This window comes from Corylus avellana, chromosome 6 (assembly GCF_965113065.1).
Source record: "Corylus avellana chromosome 6, dhCorAvel1.hap1.2, whole genome shotgun sequence".
NCBI lineage: Eukaryota > Viridiplantae > Streptophyta > Magnoliopsida > Fagales > Betulaceae > Corylus > Corylus avellana.
In genome coordinates this window covers 3067646-3087190 of record NC_142495.1, presented here as the reverse complement: position 1 = coordinate 3087190, position 19545 = coordinate 3067646, and the positions used below count along the sequence as shown (strand labels likewise).

At 35.7% G+C, this 19545-nt stretch overlaps 2 protein-coding genes across 9 annotated transcripts; both read right to left on the bottom strand.

The window, feature by feature from the left end:
- Nucleotides 1-622: 622 nt before the first annotated feature.
- Nucleotides 623-4317, bottom strand: ALC (basic helix-loop-helix (bHLH) DNA-binding superfamily protein). 4 transcript variants are annotated; one of them, XM_059602076.2, is made up of 8 exons: nt 3683-4317; nt 3093-3220; nt 2927-2987; nt 2754-2819; nt 1504-1818; nt 1350-1419; nt 1034-1199; nt 623-925 (listed from the first exon to the last, which is right to left on the bottom strand). In XM_059602076.2, exons 1-8 carry the CDS (start codon nt 4064-4066, stop codon nt 868-870), a joined length of 1248 nt encoding a protein of 415 aa, XP_059458059.2. In that variant the 5' UTR covers nt 4067-4317; the 3' UTR covers nt 623-867. The 4 variants fall into 4 exon arrangements, with proteins under 4 accessions (XP_059458059.2, XP_059458061.2, XP_059458060.2 ...); XM_059602078.2 differs by having other exon boundaries at nt 2927-2992; nt 3093-3197; nt 3683-4313; XM_059602077.2 differs by having other exon boundaries at nt 623-922; nt 3683-4309.
- A 4518-nt stretch (nt 4318-8835) lies between these two features.
- Nucleotides 8836-18572, bottom strand: LOC132186395 (E3 ubiquitin-protein ligase MBR2-like). 5 transcript variants are annotated; one of them, XM_059600358.2, is made up of 7 exons: nt 18361-18572; nt 13601-13704; nt 11994-13495; nt 10429-10479; nt 10046-10144; nt 9714-9857; nt 8836-9452 (listed from the first exon to the last, which is right to left on the bottom strand). In XM_059600358.2, the coding sequence occupies exons 2-7, from the start codon at nt 13611-13613 to the stop codon at nt 9306-9308; spliced, it is 1956 nt and encodes a 651-aa protein (XP_059456341.2). In that variant the 5' UTR covers nt 13614-13704; nt 18361-18572; the 3' UTR covers nt 8836-9305. The 5 variants fall into 5 exon arrangements, with proteins under 5 accessions (XP_059456341.2, XP_059456338.2, XP_059456339.2 ...); XM_059600355.2 differs by having other exon boundaries at nt 11994-13704; XM_059600356.2 differs by having other exon boundaries at nt 11994-13689.
- Between the last annotated feature and the right edge of the window lie 973 nt (nt 18573-19545).

The following is a 19545-nucleotide window of genomic DNA, read 5'->3' as shown; positions in this document are numbered from 1 at the left end:
TTTATTTATTTTATTTTTATTTTTTAATTCAATATTTGTCTAAGTACGAAATTCTCAAATTCATTTTTAAAAATGCACATAACAATTACAAATCTTAATAACATATGTAAGTTTAATAGACTAAATTAACAAGATTTTCTTCAACCCATTAAAAAAAAAAAAAAAATGCTAGATATCATAATTCTATTCAACAAGATTGACATGACACTCCCAATATTTGGCATTATTCTTTTAAAAAACAATTCAAAAAATAAAAATAAAAATACAAACAATATAGTACAATTGGAGAGGACATAAACAATATACTAGGACTAGGAATGTCAAGGACACAAATCCATATTCTTTTTAGCTTTATTCTTGTTGAAGTGACCCTGGAATAAAATGCTCATGCTTTCTTTACTTCCTTTTGTGGGTGTGGCTTCGTTTTCACGTGATTATTGTGTGCGCTTTTTTTTTTTAGACAGAAGAATGATTTGCCGCTTCATGAAGCGTGGCTTTCAACCGATTGAGCTAACCCTTAGAAACTATTGTGTGCACTTTAAATTCTATGAAATAGATAACACTTATTTCTCATTTTTGCCAAAGCTACCCAATCAAGAAAAAACATATGCCACAGAAGGAGTCAACAAAGAGTAACACAGCTCATTTCTCATTTAGCACCAGTAGTTCTATAACACAACAGCTCATAACATTGCTCAATGCATTGATGAGACAAATTCTGTTCAATCGCAGCTCAACTTCAGATAAGTTAAAAATTATGGGAGCCTCTCCTAAGCAATATGAAGACTTACAAAAGGTAGTAGAAGTTGAAGCTACACCATATTCAAATAGTTAAAAGAGTGTCACACAGTTTAGCTAACTTCAAAATTATGGTCTTTCCCTCTTGACATCCTCATTGGGGGCACTTCTTCCTGGGTGTATGCTGCTTTCATACAAAGCATATGTGAATAAGAAAATATCTTTATCAACACGATTTCACAATGGCACCATCGTTATGAAGAAAAGGAGATAAAATGCATCGGAATATATTCACCTTAAATGTGGCGTGAGTATAAGGTTGTGTTCTATATCCTTTAGAAGCACATCTTCTGACTGGTCTCTTCCCGGAATGCATGTTTCTAGAGAACTGCTGTCCTTTAGATCAGATGCTTGTGTATTGAAGGGAAGTGACACTGTTGCAGTAGCTCCCAGCTCAATTTCTTTCAACAAAAATTTTACATGTCAGACCAAGGGCTTAAGAATACTGCACAGGTGAAAATCTATTATAAATGACATCTTGGATCTGGCACTAAGATGCTGCAAGCATATTGATTAACTGAACAATGAAAACATGAGGCCTGGAGACTCACCTAAAGGATTAGTATCAAGATGGTTTACATTTGATTGCTGATGCCGCAAAATGTCTCCCCTGCAGATCTCCTTCATGTTCAACAAATGTCAAATGGCTACTATCATTTCCTTGATCTTGTATTGTATGCCTTATTGAAGGAGGTTTTAACTTACCTCGGAAGATGCATGCAGCTGAAAGGGTCCTAAATGAGCCTGGAATGAAGATTCCAACCCAAATGGGGTTTCTGAATTGATAATATTTGACATATTGGAAACAGATGGCTGGTTTGATGCAGTGCATTGGTTGGGTAGTGCAAAAACATCATGCAATGGCGTTTCTTTGTTCAAATGATGTGTGCCTGTCATGTTGAGATGCAGAGGCCTATATTCCTCACCAAGGTCCATTCTCATCTGGGGGTATTGGATAGGCTGCAATGCCCCTGGCAAGCACATGGGATGCAAACTCAAGCCGTTTCTCATTGATAACATCTGAAATGTGATCACAACATAAACAGAGGAGCAAGCCTTAAATTGAGATTCGCATCCAAGGAGACAAGATATAACCCAACTAAAGCAGCATTAGGGCTCAGCAATTAAGCATAATTTAAGCTTCCAGTAGATTCCTCTGAAAATTTATTTTTAATTGGAACCTCTCACAAGTAATCCGGATCTTGCAATCTTTTATCACAGATTTCTCAGTTGGCTCCAGTCATTGATAGTGGAAAAGGTATATAATACAAAATTAACTTCAAGAATTAAACTACGTAGTTTTCAAACCGACAAAAAAGCATTTGTGGATATCTGCAAGTTATTGAAAGAACTATCTCCCAAACTTCCAACGCTAGGATTGAATAATGTTCCTTTTGTATAAGAAAACCTAGTGAGAGTCTCTGTGGCTTGTGGCTTGTTATTTGACTTTCTTTTAGCTTTCACGATTGAGATCTAGTTTTGCTATCACACAAATCTTGGATGAACCAATATATTTGGGAAGCTATACATGGACTTACATCCAAAATACTTCCACTATAAATCATATGAAATGGGCGTAAACTTTTACACACCAACTCAATATATGTATTCAAACATTAAGGGTACCTTTGATACACGAAATGGTTATTACATTAGAAAAAATGAACACTGTTTATTAAGAATGGAAGAAGCTGGAATGAAATAGTCTTGGTGTTAGAGTATGTGATACGGATATCCTTATCCTATTGGAATCCAAGGCTTATCATATTCTTTAACAACACCAAGGCTATTCCATTCACAATAAAAGCTATTCCTTTCCTTAATGGAATAGCAATTCAGCGTACCATACGTATCCTAAGAGTTCTCAGATATGCATGGAACAACAGGAAGACTAGAAAGACAATATGAAGCCTCTGTAGACAAAGGAAGGGTTTTTTTTACAGAGAGCCACAAACCTGTACTTGAAGCTGAAGCTGCTTTAGGTATTCAATAGCTTCATCAAGCATTGAAGCCTTATCTGTCTGCCGAAAAAGAAAATCATTCAATTAAATTGCTGAAATGGCTCTAATAAATTGGAACCAATCAACCTTTATAAAGGCCAAAGTTGGTTGCATGTGTGATTCTGTACCTTGTTGGAATTTGGAATCAAATTCTGCAATGCTTTCATTTTCTCGTTAATCCTGCTCCTCCTTCTCTGCCCATCAAAACCCAGAAAAAATAATATAATGGAAACGAACAAGATTTAAAACTACCAGATCAGAAATTCAGAAGCAGATGCTTAAACGCACGCCAACCTTTTCAGACAAGTTATGAACTTCCGCAGCTCTGCTTCTCTTTGATGAACTACGGGGAGGAACCGGCCTCGCGGACTCATCTTCCACCAACGTTTCAAGACCCTCCTATGTTTAGAAATCACCAATGGCTTAGAGCAAAAAAAAAAAAAAAAAAACATTTTTTAGTTCTCTGTTTTTTGGCAGAGACGCTCTAGCAAAATTCTGAAATATATTATGTTCTCTTGGTTGAAATTCCTATAAACGAAAAGCACAGTCAACTCTCTAAGCCAACTTTGAGCTATATACTTTCCTCCAGTCCCAAATTATGAAATGATTAGGAATCACTAATTTCTTTGCTTTCCCCACTTTTTCTCAGTGACCAAACGGAGCACTAACCGACACGCAAACTCTACAACCAGCACGACATCGTATTCCTGGAAAGTTCAGAAACTTTACTATTCCAATTAGATGCATTACACATCTCTGAGCAAAGATCCCACCTTTCCAAGCCAATCAAAGAAAGACACATAAAATTTATTAACTTTTTTCCTACATTTTCTCAGCAACCAAACAAACAGAAAAGTCCAAACTTTAATTTAAAGTACAATCACCTCGCTTTCACAATCATACTCATCAGTCTCATTCTCACTCGCTCCAAGAGAAGAGGTGGACACATTCGAGAGGAAAGCACCGGAGCCAGTGGTGCTCACTCCACTGGAGGACTCAACGCCCGAGATCCCATCCTGGACGAGCGCTGATCGGTATGAAAGGTCAGGATTCCCCGGCAAAACCTTGGAGTTGTAGAGCTGAGCTCGTTCAGCCGCGTGGGCCATCAGAGAAGACGAAGACGAAGATGAAGATGAACCCAGAAGGATTTGATGAACAAAAAGCGAGATTTCGTCTGAAGTAGAAGAAGACGGAGGAAGCTGTGGGTGATGGGCTGAAGCTGAAGATGAACAGTAATGTTTGTCATACTCATACATATCATCCCCCATTACTTTCCCTTTCTGGGTCTCTTGGCTCTCAGAGAGAGAGGGGGAGAGAAAGAGAGAGAAAAAAAAAAAAAAAGAGAAAGAGAGAGAGAAGAGAGAGATTGTTTTGGTTATGGGCTTTTGATTCAGTTTTGGTTTCCTTGGATTTGTTGCGTCTGTTGCTTTGTCTTTGTAAAAACCAAAACCAAAGCGATGTGCTTAGCAGAAACAGAGTGTATGTGCGTGCGTGTGTTTGCGTTTTGTATGCATGACTTGGGAAATTGTGGGCGGGTTCATACTCGAAAATGATGAAAGCCAAACAACACGCGCCATCAGAGCGAGTGGGGAGTAAAGTGGTTCAGATTCTAACCGAGGTCTGACATTGTTCTTTTACGGGATGGCCGGGGCTGTCAAAAATGTTAGAAAAAGAAGAAGAAGAAAAAAAAAAACAAGCTTTTGCTTGTGTTGTGTCAGGTGAGGCTCAACCAGCATTTTTCTGTGCGCAAAAATTTTAACGTTTTTGAGGTTTGACCCTTCATGCGTAATCCGTACCATATGCAGCAAACGTATTATATTTGCTTAATTTTTACTGGGATCCGTACTGAAAGGGATTTGTGTCCCAAGTTTTGAATCAGAGGAAAATGGTTTTCTCTGATCTTGTCCTGCAGAAGAAGTTTTGTCATCTTCCCTTCCAATGCTGTCAGATGAGAATTTTACATTGGGTGAGAGTGAGATGGTCGATCCGATGGGTGCAAATTAATGTTGTTTTTCTCAGAGTATCTAAATCAAATGACCCTTTAGATTAACAGGGTTTATTGTTAAATACTTGTGTAAAGAATGAATTAAGCTAAAGAGTACTGTATATTGTCTATTCACCATTTTTGTAGGATCTATCAGTGTCAGGTTATTCAAAAAGATTCCTATTCTTCTATCAAATATTCTGCATTTTCCTAAATACTCGGATTCAAATGCCCATGAATTCACTGTTTGCATATTGTTTATTTGATTTCTTAGATTCTTGATACCATGTCTTTTGTCATTTGTCAAGTGAGTAAACGAGAAAGATGGAATTCATAAGTACGAGTTAAACTTGATAGACGCCCCACTTTACACTGCCGTTTTTGCTCTCCTTTTCTTAACTCCATTTTATGGGTTTATGGGTCGGATCCTTGCAATTACAAGATACCATGATGAAACAAACCTATTTGTTCAAACACTTAATCAGATAAGTGAGTTTCGATGGGCTCAATTAATTCCCAGGCCGTCACAATTATTGACGTGGACTTAAATTCAACCTTCCATGAGAACAAAAAACATATCTATAATCTTTATTCTTTCTCCTAATTTGAAGTTAACATATGATGAAGAGATATTTGAGGTTGTGGTCTTTAATTATGAAAGTTTATATATATATATATATATAATTTGATGCATTTGAATAGTAAATGATAATGCTAGTTCAATTTGATCCAATCTTCTAGGCTCTGTTTGTCAATGGCCCTGGAACCGTTCCAGGGCCGGTACTGTAACCTTTTTTTCTCAGAATAAGTGTTTGATTGATTTTAGTAAAAATATTTTGTGGAGAAAAGTAAAAAAATATATTTTATATGAAAAAATGTAAAAAATTTGTTTTGTAATAATTTTTTTATTTAAATAATAATAATAAAAATGATTGATGTGGTATAAAAAATAGAAATATTGAGATTAATTTTAAAGTAAAATTTTTTTTTTTTTTTTGATTGAGGAAGGCCCTGTAACAGGGCCATTGGCAAACACACCCCTTGTTGTAGAATTACTGCTATCATCAAGTTGGTCAGAGAACCAGACCATTCACCATCTTATCATCCCCATCACAGTCTTGTCCGACCAAAACGTCACCTTAACTAGACACAGAAATAATGTCGTAAATATTTAGCAATATCTTTGGCCAGCCTTTTCATCCGTACCAGGACGTGTCTGGATCCGATTGGGCAATGAGATCTCGTATCCACCCTACGGAAGGGACCACCAGAGTATCATTGTCAACATCATCGACGTCACACGAACGTCGATCAACATCCACACACGGCAAGTAAATAGGCTCTTCTCTCTCTCTCTCTATAGCTCTTGGGGGTTCAGATTTTGGATGTGGACGTGGCAAGAGGATAGGGTGTTTGATCCCTTGAGATGTGCGCCAACCCCTTCATCATCATATAGCAGATAGGACGGCTCACGATTGTTTACAAGTCAAATTGACTGAGCCGATTTGATTGGTGGGCCGTGAATTTTAGGAAATCATATATTCCCAAGGTACTGGAAGAACGTGGCAAGTTCTTATTTGTCTAACACAATCAAGTGCTGCTTCTCGTGATTTCGAGGATATCCGACGGCTCAGATCAAGGGGAGACACACTCTTGAGTACACCTAGGCGTCTGTACACAGCTTTTGATTACGACTCTCACGAAGGAAAATGCGATACATCACGCGCGCGTGGATTTGTTTTCCATAAGCTTTATTCGCGTGGATAAACAATGCCAACTAGCCTAGGGTACTTAACTTAATTTTTGAAGATTACTTTCTTTTCTTTTTTCTTTTTTTCTTTTTTAACTATAAATGTGTTTGCTAAGAATAGTAATCACAGTAAAGGGGTTGAATATAATTCTAAAATAAAATTATCTTAGGTGTATGTGAGCAATAGGGTATTAGTTTCCTACCGACTAATTATGACCATTCTTTTTTATCAACAACAATTTAATTGATTTTGGATCATCCATTTTATCTCAGTAATCCTATGGATTAGTTATGCTCTTTCTTTGATTGGTTACATTCAAGGGTACACTATTCTTCTTTAAAAATGTTACTTAAACATGTGTGTTATTGGTTCCCAACATCATTGTTCTGCTAGTGTTGCATGTTGGGTATCAAATGAGTTTTCTTCAAAGAGAAGCAAAAAAAGAAAATTATGAGTTAAAACGAAGAGAAATGCAAAGTTTCTATAAGTTTTATCTTGTCAATGTGTTTTGGAAGGTGTTTTTGTTTTTGGTTTGAAAAAGTATTTTGATGTGACATAAATATGAAAACTGTTTCTGTGCGTTTAAGAATATTTTGTGTTTTGAGCTGTTTGTTAATATTTTTGTTTTGAGAAAAGAAGAAGAAAATAAATAAAACAAAAATTTTAACAAGCAGAGCATTATTCTGAGAAATGCTACTAAAATGTTTCTTTGGGTAGCCAAGGGGCAGGGTGCCGACTGCCGAATGAGTTTTCTTTAAAGAACAATGGAAAGAGTGAATCAAAAAGAAAATTAAGAGACAAGAGGAAGAGAAAGACAGTTCTACTATTCTAAAAATGTAGGGGTGGAATTACAATTTTAAGTTTTAGAGGCCCAAGTGAAATAATCAAAGTCGAGACTCAAGAGGGTCATACATTAAATAAGTGAATATATATGGGGGTCAACTATATATGTAGTGTAGAATTGAGATGTAAAATAAGGGTAAAAATTGGAATTTCACAAAATTTAGGACAAAATGGTCCCAACCATGTATGTAGTGATGCCCCCAACGACAGACACGTGAAATTATGATGAACCATTTCATTGTCAAAATTTTATTTTTGTTGCATCTAATAGTGTATATGATGTCAAGTCATTTAAAATTTTCAAATGACGTGGCAAGACATCCATCACTTGGCATAATGTACACCGTTAAATGCAACAAAAGAAAATTCTGACCATAAAATAACTAATCTTCATTTTAAATGGAGAATATCTTATTCCCATACCGACTTGTTTGACAAGACCCCTAGAATGCAACGGAGTGCAAAAGGCAATTTCAAGCCACCATTGCATAATGGTGAATATTGTTCAGCCTTGTCCAGTTGGTAACAGTCAATTCATTGCAGATATCATTGGGTGTCACTTGAATTAGGTAACAGTCAATGAATTGCAATGAATTAGGTAACAGTCAATGAATTCCAATTTCAAGCCATCATAGTTAATATCCTTGTGCCTCATCAAAATCTCTTCAACAGTCATCTCGTTGTCCTTAACCAAAAAAAACAAAAGATCAAAAATTTAAGACTACACAATAAAGTTTCAAACCGAGATGTTGCTTCAGAGACATGCGCAGTGTATTACATGTGAAAGAAAGTAATGTAGGGAGAAAATTAAATGTGGCAGCAATGATGGAATGAAGTAAACGTGCACGGATGAAGGTGACAATACAATCCCAAGGTTACACCGACCATGGGTTTACAAAAGACAGTATAGCCAAAGACTCAAAGGTAGAAATTTTAGGAACATGTCGGATTCGGCTAACATTCGGTTCTAATTGGAACTGGACCTGTTAGGACTGAGACACGTTTTCCATAACAAGATACAAAGAACACGTGTTCCGTTCCGTTCCGAACGAATTCAGTTTCAACATGACTTGGTCAAGTCAATGAAAACAGACCAAGAAGTTAAAGGAATGTAAATAAAAGCAGATGAAAAGGGAATTAAACATTAAGCAATCTGACAAAGATAAGAACGTAGATGCCCAGTGCTAGCCTGGCCCATGCAACGGCAATTAAATAAGGGGCATGCATTGATGCATGACAAGATGCAAGAGTTAATAGACAACTATAGACAGCCATTTTTAGCATTAGTAAAATTCTTTATTAATTTATTTCTTTTTTTGGCATTCAATCTACCAACCAAGCAAATATTAACTAGCCTCATAAAAAGATGCAAAACAGGAAAACATAATAATTTAACCAACGAAAAAAGATACATAGCAGCATCAAAGGAAAAAGTTTAAAACCAGGTTTCACTCCAGCAGGGATAAGAGACTAAGCCAACGAAGCAGCCTTCAAATAAGAAAGTTGCCATTTTAAAGTCACAGTTTCAAAACTTAAACGTTGTCTGAAAATAAGTCAAGTGCTCCTGAATTTCCATGGCTGAGGTTCCATCTATTAGCCAGCTAGTTGACAAGCAGGATATCCATGAACACCTAAGCAGCTCATGAACATATATAGAAGTACAGAAAATTTGGTTCTATAACACATCCCCTCCACTAGGAGGATTCCCTAGCATGTCACCCCAGCCATAGAAACCATTAACTTCTTGAGTAAAAAACAAGATCAAGAGGCACTAAGGTGTCTCATGGAGTTGCACATTGCTACAATGAAAAACCGTCAAAACAAAGCAACATAAAATGATGATGTATATAAAGATACTAAAGATGCCATCCCAAGGGCTGGGAAGCACCTTTCTGGTTTCATCTCTAGTTCGGAAAAGGAACCCTGAACTTAATTATCTGTGTCTCTACAAGCCAGGGCCATCTTTTTGCAAATGGGGCAGGAATTCTTCAGTACTAGCCACTGTTTAACACAGGTGAAGTGAAAGTCATGCCCACAATCTAGCTTCCCAAGATCATCTCCATCAACATATTCCTCCTGCAAAGTGTTTCCAGAAATGGAAGACAGATTGAAAGAAATAGCTTAAACAAAGAAACTATAAAAAAGATGCAACATATCTGCAGGTAAGAATCTTACTTCAGCAAAATCTAGCAAAGGCCCAAGCGGATAACAACCAAGAAAACTATGATATTTATCTTTACAAAACAAATTCCTATAATTATTTCATTGACTGCACTGTCTTATGGTGTTCTCCTTTCTATCTACCCCTGGAAGAAATAAAAATAGAATGGCTCATACCTGACAAATGCAGCATGGTTCTTTCTCTGCAGGAGATTCTAATGTGATGGACTCATATTTTCGCTGCCTCAAATTTGCGAGAATAGCTTCTTCGCTCAATCCAATGCCGACATTCCCAATGTGGTCTTCCAAAGCCAGTAATTCCTAAGGCCCAAAATTGTTACTTTCAAGCACTTTTCCAGAATGAAGGACCAGAAGTAAATGGTGACTGAAACAATTTATCTTAAAATTCTTTTTGGCCAAAGATATGGAAGTACTATCCTTGTAAAGAGCACACAAGGAAGCACTTCAAAATTCTAAGCCTACGATGTACTAATTTTGTGCAGTGTTACCTCATAAGACATGTTATCTACATCAAGACGCATGTCTTCATGCATATCATCCTCCTCAGGTACACCATATAAAACTGAAGGGTCAATAACCATAACATCCTGGAATACCAGCATCAGTGCAAATCATCTATAAGACCTTGATGAGATTGAGGCAAACTGGGGCCCATTTTGCACATTAGAAACCAATTCTTGCAAGAACTTCAAGCTAATAATTATTTTGAGGGAGTGTACAAATATGACAACTTACCCATCAAGTTTCTGCTTTTTTACCACCACTGATGATTTTAGCATTTACAATATGATGAAAAATAAAATGATGTTTAGCCTTATCACAGCAAAGATGGAACTTGATAGCAACATGTAGAGATCTAGCTAAAACCTACCTCAAATTGTAAAGCGCGACCCCTACGAACAAGTGCTACGGCATTTCGAACCTGTTATGTCAAAAATAAACATCTGATTAAGTGATAGTACATGAATACTGAAAAAGAAAACCAATTCATGGTATATAAGCTGCTTGAATATGCTTATTGGTTACATGATCCTTGTACACATATATTATGAGTATGTTTAAATTTGCATGTAGGTGTAAGCACAAATAAAATTTTCAAAACAGCAAGAAAAATGCAAACAGGAAGTATAATGTGCATTTAAGGAAAAATATTCAAAATTGAACATGATAAAACCAACTATCCAATATTCCTCATAAAATTTGGCTGTTGATCACAAGGTCTGGAGATGACCCAAATAGCACTTGATCATGGTCAACTTCGGAAGCCTACTTCGTGAGCTAGAAGCCAAGGCTTATTGAGTTTGCATAACCATAGATAAAATGGAAATATGTGGGGGAGGCGACAAATGAACTTTTACTCGTCTCTAAAACCATATTACATATTCTCACTTTCCAAAAGAACTTATCAATAAGGGTGGTACCATGCATCCAGGGTAGACCAAGGCCCTCTATGAAAGGAAGCAAGTATATCCACTAGCAGTCACTAAAAGGATGTTAAGCAAACAAGAATCAGGTTAAAATACTAGAAAAATGTAGTATAGGATATGCCTGGAAAAGAACAAGGCCTTGCTTTAAAACAACGACAACGACCGGGTATTTTCTAGAGAAATATTATTTAAAGTTTGCCACCGAAAGGCCGTGTCAACCAACAAAATATTCTCTCTAGATGCTCAGAATGTTCTCTAGACATATAAGGAATGTTATTTGGCAAATTAGGGTTTCCTACCTCCTATAAAAGGTTGTATTCCCTATCATCTTAGAGGTGTGGAGGAAATGTGAAGTTTTTGCATAAAACGTTCTCTCCGCAGACCCTTAAAGAAGTGAGCCTCTTCTCCTTTTTCAGCAGGCATCCACTGAACCTTTGGCTCAGATTCAGATGAAGAGACATCATTTTTTATTGGAGAAGATCATGGTAAGTCTCTACTCTTAGTAGGCCTAATTTCCATTTCCTCTTCAATTTCTCTCCCTTGAGTCCTCCAATAGACCTATGATAGAGCCTTTCAAATTTCAAATTTTGATGCCTTGGGTCCAACATAAAATGGTTGGGGCTTGTGGAATTAGGGGTTTCTTAATCCTACAGGGTTGGAAGCTTCTTTTCTCTTTCCCATTTATGTTATAGTTTCAAGTTCCTTAAAAATTAAACAAAAACCTAGTGACATATTTCGTGCTTTCCCAATCACCCAACACCAAAAAAAAAATTATAATTGGGTTGGGCTCACCCAATACTGAATCGTATACCAATCGCTTTTTTTTTTTTTTATGTGATCTTATCCATATGATTTCCCAAATATTCAGATTGCTACTGCATATTGAAGAATTTTAAGTTCTACATCTCTTTCGGTCTTGAAAAAATGCTGTCATATGACTACCCTGTCTTATATATGATATGCAAAGAAGGGGTGAAAAAATAATAAGTTGAAATTCCATTGAGCATACCTCAGCTATCAGTCTGCTTACTTCATAAGTAGCACCGATGGACTGTGGTGCGGAGGGATTTGCAGGATAACCACCAGCTTGTCTCTGAGGTCTTGTCATCAAATCTGAATTCATGTATACCTGAAAAGGTCTTACATTACCACCTCTAACTGAAAGGTCCATTTCCCGTGCTGCTGCAGAAGTCCCTGAATATAGTGGGCAGTGACTACCCCACCCTCTAGACTCAAAGCCAGCAGATGAAGTGGTAGAGCGAGTCTGTGCATACTGTTCAGGTACATTGCATTCAGGAACCCCAGTAGGCACAGATGAGACATGAATGCCTGAAAGAGTGCCATTTCTTGAACCCAAAGCAACATTTCCCTGAGAGTTTGAATTCCCATTGACAAAGTTAATTTCTGTTGGATTCTGGGCTACATTCCCCCTTTCAGTTTCAGGAACAGGCAGGGTGTTTCTAGGAATGTTCCTTGAGTTCTGTTGCTGCAAAGTATCACCACCATTGACAGCATAAACAGGAGGAATAGAAGACACATCAGGTCTTGCATTTGTCAAATCATCCCATGGGGAAGGCTGCAGATTTTGCAAAGAGATGGGTGTATGCACAAAAACCTGCTCTGGAGGAGTTGCATTAACTGGTAATGTTGCTGCTGAGCTTGAGGTTGGAAAGTGATCAAACGGAAAAAAGTTCGTTGGTTGAGTGTGTGACTGTAGATGAGAATCTTGTGTGGTCCCACTTGACAATATACGAGATGGTATAGAATCTTGTGGATTTGCAGCTCTCCTCAGACGAATAGTTCTATGGGAACTTTCTTCTTGTCCTGGACCACTTGAAGTCTGACTAACATTTGAAGAAATAATCAAAGGAGTTGATACATTCAAGCCGCTATTGGCATTTCCTTGGGCAGGAACAGCTTCCCATTCAGAATTTCCAGCTTGTTGACCTGAGCTTGAACTTTCACCCAAAGACAGTAGTCTAGGAGCATCTTCAGGTGCTCTTCTTTTGCAGGATACTCGCCTACCCTCTGATGAAAGACCCTCTCTGCCATCATCTTCTTCCAACACATATCCCGCAAGTCCAGAAGATATTACAAGTGGAATTGAAGAATCGTTGGCTGGTGGATATTGATCAGCTTCTACTTCATCAGGATTGAATAGACTCAGGCTTAAACCTGCCCCCATATCCTGATTGGCATCACTGTTATTGCTCTCAAACAAGGCATTTAAGTCTAGGTTCTGAGTGAGAGCACCAGAATTAACCCCTTGCAAAATCGATGGCTCATTTGTGACCTGACCATCACTCGGGAACATATAAGTGCTCTCTTGAAAAGGAGCAATATATGGCCCAGAATTCCTTCCTTGAAACCTTTGACCAGTTCCATCAGGATCATCAGCAGAAGAAAGCCATCCATCCTCACCTAATAATTCCTGAAAACTGATCATGTTTTGGACGTTCACACTGGACCTGGATTGACCCGTCCAGCCATTACCAGTGTGGCTATCATGAACTGCGACATCGGGAGGAAACACATTATTCAGAGCAAACCCAGGATTGTTGACATCCAGCCCATGGTCAACATAAAGGCCTTCAGGAAATGAGTTGTAGGTGCTACCTTGACCATTCATCTTGGTCGAAATATATTCACTTCGGAAGTCCAAAGAATGCCAGAGGGAGTCCAAACAGAAGGCCTTCTCTGCAGACCTGAAATCACACCACCTGTAATAGAATAAGATTTGGAATAATGTGATCTACTAATTTCATACCTGCAAAGCTATCCACAAATGAAAAGATTTGCAATTTAAGACATCAGTAGCAGACCTTTCTGCAACTATCACATTTACAAAACTGAAGAGAGTTTTTCCTTACTAATGTCAAGAGAAACACTCAAACACATCTCCAGTTTAATCAACTTTCTATTGCCTTTCATAAAAATTTTAGGATTTTCCAATACATTTATTCTAAATTTTATCTTACTAGTTTCACTAGTCATATCTAAATAGTCCTCAAAACCATATCTGAATTAATTTTGTATATAAACACATTGTTTCTTCATTTTCTACCAGTTTCTACAATTTAATCTCAAATCATAGCCAGAGTTGCTGACAAATTGAAAATAATCCTTATCTCATTAATATGTGACATTTAGGGAAACCTCCAAAGTGCATTACAACTTCAGCTATCTATCTCCTCATTCTTTATCTCTATCCAAGGAGGATGTTACCAAGCACCAGAAAGACGTCTCTGTAAAGTGAACTATCTTCAACTCATTAATCTCATGATCCGCTAGATTGTCTACAGTCCTTTCCGGTCCAAATTATAATGAGAATTTCAATGTTACTTCTATGAGACCTCACCGCTTTATTGATTCCAATAAACAAATGCTAATTATTAATACTATTATTTGCCTAAATTAACCAAATCCTCCAAATGAACATCTACAGCACCCGTGCTCAGCGGCCATATTCTTCGTGGAGAAAGTGGCAGCCGAGGAAGAGGGCCTGTTCCTGCATTAAGATAGATTAACTCAAATATTACCCTTTCTAGAAACCTATGATTACTGGATTGTCCTCTCACCAACAGATATCTAACTAAACTGCCCCCTCAAACTTGTTCTGTTTGAATATTCTACTCCATCTGCAACCCATAAACCTCAATATTAGCTGTTTTTAGGTTAATAAAGACCATGTGGAGGACCCTTTTTAGAATTTAATATTATTCATCTATAGACGTATTCTTACTTGTAGACATCTCTTCACAAATCCTTTTTCTTCTTGTCCTATAATACTTCTAATATATCCCTGAAAAAATATCAAATAAAAGATACGATATATATATTCCCCATAACCAGTTCAAACAAAAAGCTTCTTGAGTGTTCCAGGCAAACTTAACCATTTGTACCCTTCCAAAATAATTTTAAATTTCTAACAATTTACTTAGTAAACCAAACAAATCACGTTCTTACATACATTCAGCCTATAAAACACGAAATGACATCTATGTAGAAAGTAATAATAATCATGAACTTCAGAGCTCTTTCATAACTTCTCCCAATTTCACCAAAATGTGTTGAAATAAAGTGCCAAGTGTCCCACCAGCTATCGCCTACCTGCAAGTTCTCCAAAACGGGAATAAAGGGGAAAAAAAGTAAAAAACTACTTAAGTACCCTCCCTCACTTATGAGGGCTCTAATATTCTCTAAATGTGCCCATTGAAGTCTAAGACCTTTGATGTCAAGCAAAAGTGTGATACAAAATGAATGGAATGATGTCAAGCAAAAGTGGATTGCAGTTGCAGTGTGCATGGTGAAATTTTGGACACGAAGCATTGACCATTCACATCTAAAAACCATAAAACAACACTTATATATAGTACTTACTAAGCCCCACCTACAATTTCTTCCACACTTCAGCTGTGTCCTAATTCAATGAATTGAATTTACTAGGAGAAGAAATTGGGATTATGTAATTGCTAGAGAAAGGAAAAACGCGCGAAAATAAAATCAGAAGACTAAATGAAGGAGCATTAAATTTTCAGAAAATGGTATCCAAAATCATTTGCAAAGAAAAAATTTAGAGAGACAATACAAATTCAAAGCAAACACAAGTATGAGAAGTGATAAAAGTAGAACTTGGCACGCCATCCATTATCATTGTACCTCAAATGTGAAAATTATTTTCATGCAATATGCCATGCCACTACAAACCTACTATGTAATACATTCTATCCAAAACTAGATTTAGTGTTAGTAAATGTTTATGAAGAAATGATACGCTAAAAATAAAACAAATAGCAAATAAATAATCAGGTATATAAGGAACTGAAAGTGCCTAAAGGGATTAAAGACTTCTAGAAGCAGAAGGCAAAAAGGAACACCAAATCTAACTTGTAGATAATATATGGATAAAAAGCTTAAGAGCTAAAATAATATTTTCTTGGTAGTTGAATAAGTACAAGTAACAAAGCATTCAAACTTTCTGAAATAAAAAATCAACAATAAATGAGTTCTAGTATCTAATAAATCAATAACCATACTTCCAAAGAGATTATATACAAGTGCTAACCAACACTGGTTAAGGACAGAAGCACTCCAAGCTATTCCCAAGTCATAACAGATACAGACTCATGCAAGCACACAAACACACATCTTGATGTACTTAGTTCTACCATTAGAAAAAAAAAAATTAAAATAAAATTCATACTCCAAACCTTCAGGTTCAATCCACAAATATATTTACTTACTTGTATCACTATTTAATAGAGAAAAAAAATACATGCATTTAAACCCATAAATCTAGAGTTTTCATGATCATCAGGCTTGAGAGGAGGTCACAGACTAGCTGCATAAAATGGAGTAGAAGGGGAAGAAAATATTTTCTTGCATATTTAACCCCAAACTAAATAAGTAGGAATATTATTCAGAAGGTTATGAGAACAGTGGCAATCTCAATAATGCGACAAAATCATTAGTCCAAACATGATTAGACACCCAAATTCATTGATAAAAAAAAGTTGGAAAAAATAACAGAAACAAAGATTATCAAGAAAATGAAGGCAATCTACTTAAAAATCAACCTAACACAATTAGTGTCAGTAATCAAACCTTAAATACCACAAAAGTTCAAAACAAGTAAGCATTTACAACAATGAATAGTACAAAATAAAATGCTCCAAATAATTCATGCAAGAAAAAAATATTAGGATTTACATTCATGGAACTTTTACAAATAATGAGATGAAACAAATAAAAGAGTATTTATAACAACAACAAAAAAGTATCAAACAGAAGAAGAAAAAAAATTAACACCCTCACAACCATTTAACCATATTGACCATAAATAATTCAAAGGATACGGAGAAAATTTTACAATAGAAAATGTACCATCAAGGTCAACACAAAAAATTCAAGTATGTAACCCTAAATGATGGATGGAATTAAAGATGCCTATAAAAGACTTAGACACTGATGGATGCATATGTAAGCATCAACAATTTTCACTTCATAAAGCAATAAACTAATTTATGCAATTACTTAATAGCAAACAAAATATATTCAACAAAACATTTCAAATCAATTGAAAGAAGGAGCACCTTCCCCACCACTGGCATCGATCCTAACCCAAAACAATAAACAGATGAAAACATTTATTTATGGCATAGGGACATAGGGCTATTGTTTCATTCAAGGTAACCTTAAATCATATAGAATCCTCATTGGTTGAATGATCTAGCCATAAACCTCTAACATATGCAGGGCAGATATCAACAAGAATGCATGCTTGATAGTTGCTATAAAATGAGACTGTTTAAGGATAAAATAAAATACTAAGAGAGAGAGAGAGAGCAAAAGAAAGAATATTGAAGAAGGAATCCCCTCTAACCAATCTTGTCAAAAATAAACCCTAAACACCAAACAACAATTTAAAAAGAATGATTTGGCATAGTGACTAGGCCATAGGAAAATGAAAAAAGTTTGGTAAATTGATTTCACATTGAGATGAAGAATTTATACATTTAGTTTCTAAAGATATAGCTAACATACATTGATGCATGCATGACAAGAAAGCTATAAAAATGCACTAACCTATACCTTTGATGCATGTATGCAAAATCATTTACAATATTTAAACTGAAGTATCAAAATCGACACATCCATGAAATTAATCTATGGGAACATAAATTACAGAAGGAAAAAGGATGATAGAAAATATACTAAACTATTAGCAAAAGCAAGAAGGATCTTGCCCTATGTAATTGTAGATAAACCTAAATTACAAAGAACTACAACCTCAAGAAATAGGATTTTCAATAACCAGTAGTAGAAGATGTCAATCAGGAGCCTAAGGTCACAAAGGTTACCAAAATTATAAATAAATCTTTCAAAAAAATCAATCTTTTAGCTTCACACTAAGAAATGCATGAATTTTATAATGAAGAGACGAATCTTTAAAAAAATAAAAAGTACTTAACTCCCAAAATTAAATTAGATTGATCATGAAAGATTACTTCTGCACTAGAAGAAACATCTAAGAACCACATTTCATCCCAAAATCAAAATATACAAATAATTATCATCAATCCACATAGACAATCCCATATACATACATACATATGCACATACATATATGCATCAATTGACTCAAAATAAACCATAAAGGATTTAAAAAAAGAAAAGAAAAAAAAAAAATTGATTCAACACAATTAAATGGAAACAAAAAGTCCAAAACATAATTTTTTTTTTAAAAAAAAAAAAAAAATCCTAACTGAAAACACAAACAGAGATTAAAGAACATGAAAGATAACTAGGCACAGGCACAAGATTATCATCCACTGATCTCACATATAAGAAGTTGAAAGAAAAGGGTTTGTTTATACCCAGTAGAAATGAGAATTGGTTGACACAAGAACTGAACACAAGAGTATGCTTTTTCTCTCTTGGCTTTGTATGAAACAAACTGAGAGTAAAGACAGGAGCTTTATAGAGTGAAGTGGGGTGGAGCATTAGTGGCTGGAAATAGTGAAATTTACAAGGATAGACTGGAATCATAATTTCATCCGAGAAGAGACAACTTTGGTAGTAAGGTGGCATTGTTGGCTGCAAACCAATTGGTCGTGGATTCAGTTTGAGACCCTCAGTCAGTGAGCCTCGTGTCACTTCCCTTTGCATGACTCTCTCTCTCTAAGAAACTGAAATATATGGAAAGTTGGGGAAACAAATCTGCCTCCACCCAGCGCCGTTATCTTTCTTGAACGCTGTGTGTTTTCTCTTCTATTTGATTTTTTCCCTCCTCGTGCCTATCGGGTTGCTTTCCAACCTGCCTTAATAGGATCTGGGTTCTTTTATTATTATTTTATTTTTATTTCTCTTTTCTTCCTCTTTAAGATTTTATTCTTTTATTTTGCCCTCGCCTTCTAATAATTTTCCAACAACTTTGTTGGAAAAAAATTAGAAAATAAAAATAAAAATCTACAAACACTCAAAAGTAGAAAAATATTCAAACCCAACAAAAAAAATAGAGACTTATATCTTCTTTTTTTTAAAAAAAAAAAAAAATGAAGCATTGGCTAGGATTCTTTGTGAATTCTTTTACTAGAAAGGATGGTCATTTTTTTTTTTTAATAAATATTGAAAATTATTTGGGTAGAAAATGGCAAGATGTAACATGAGTTTGAATATTGGACATAATATATACTTTAGATTTAATTAAATTGATAAAAAAAATACTTGTAATCGATCCCGACTAGTTGGAACTTAAGATTTTAACGAGTTAATTTATATTAAGCATCTCAATTATTAATTTTGCTTTGTCGTTATATGATGTTTTAATTGCGACAAGTGTTGTCGATTACGATAGTTGTTAGACGGTTTATAACGATGTTATTTTGTTAATAACTTGATGAATGTCGTTAATTCCGTTACCGTTGTATCGGTATTTCGTTTATTTCGTTACCATTGTATCGGAATTTTAGTTGATAATATAATAATTTCCCTATTAGTTCTATTGATTTAAAACATCAATTACACAACTAAATCTAGTGAATATTTTCTTTGAATTGGAC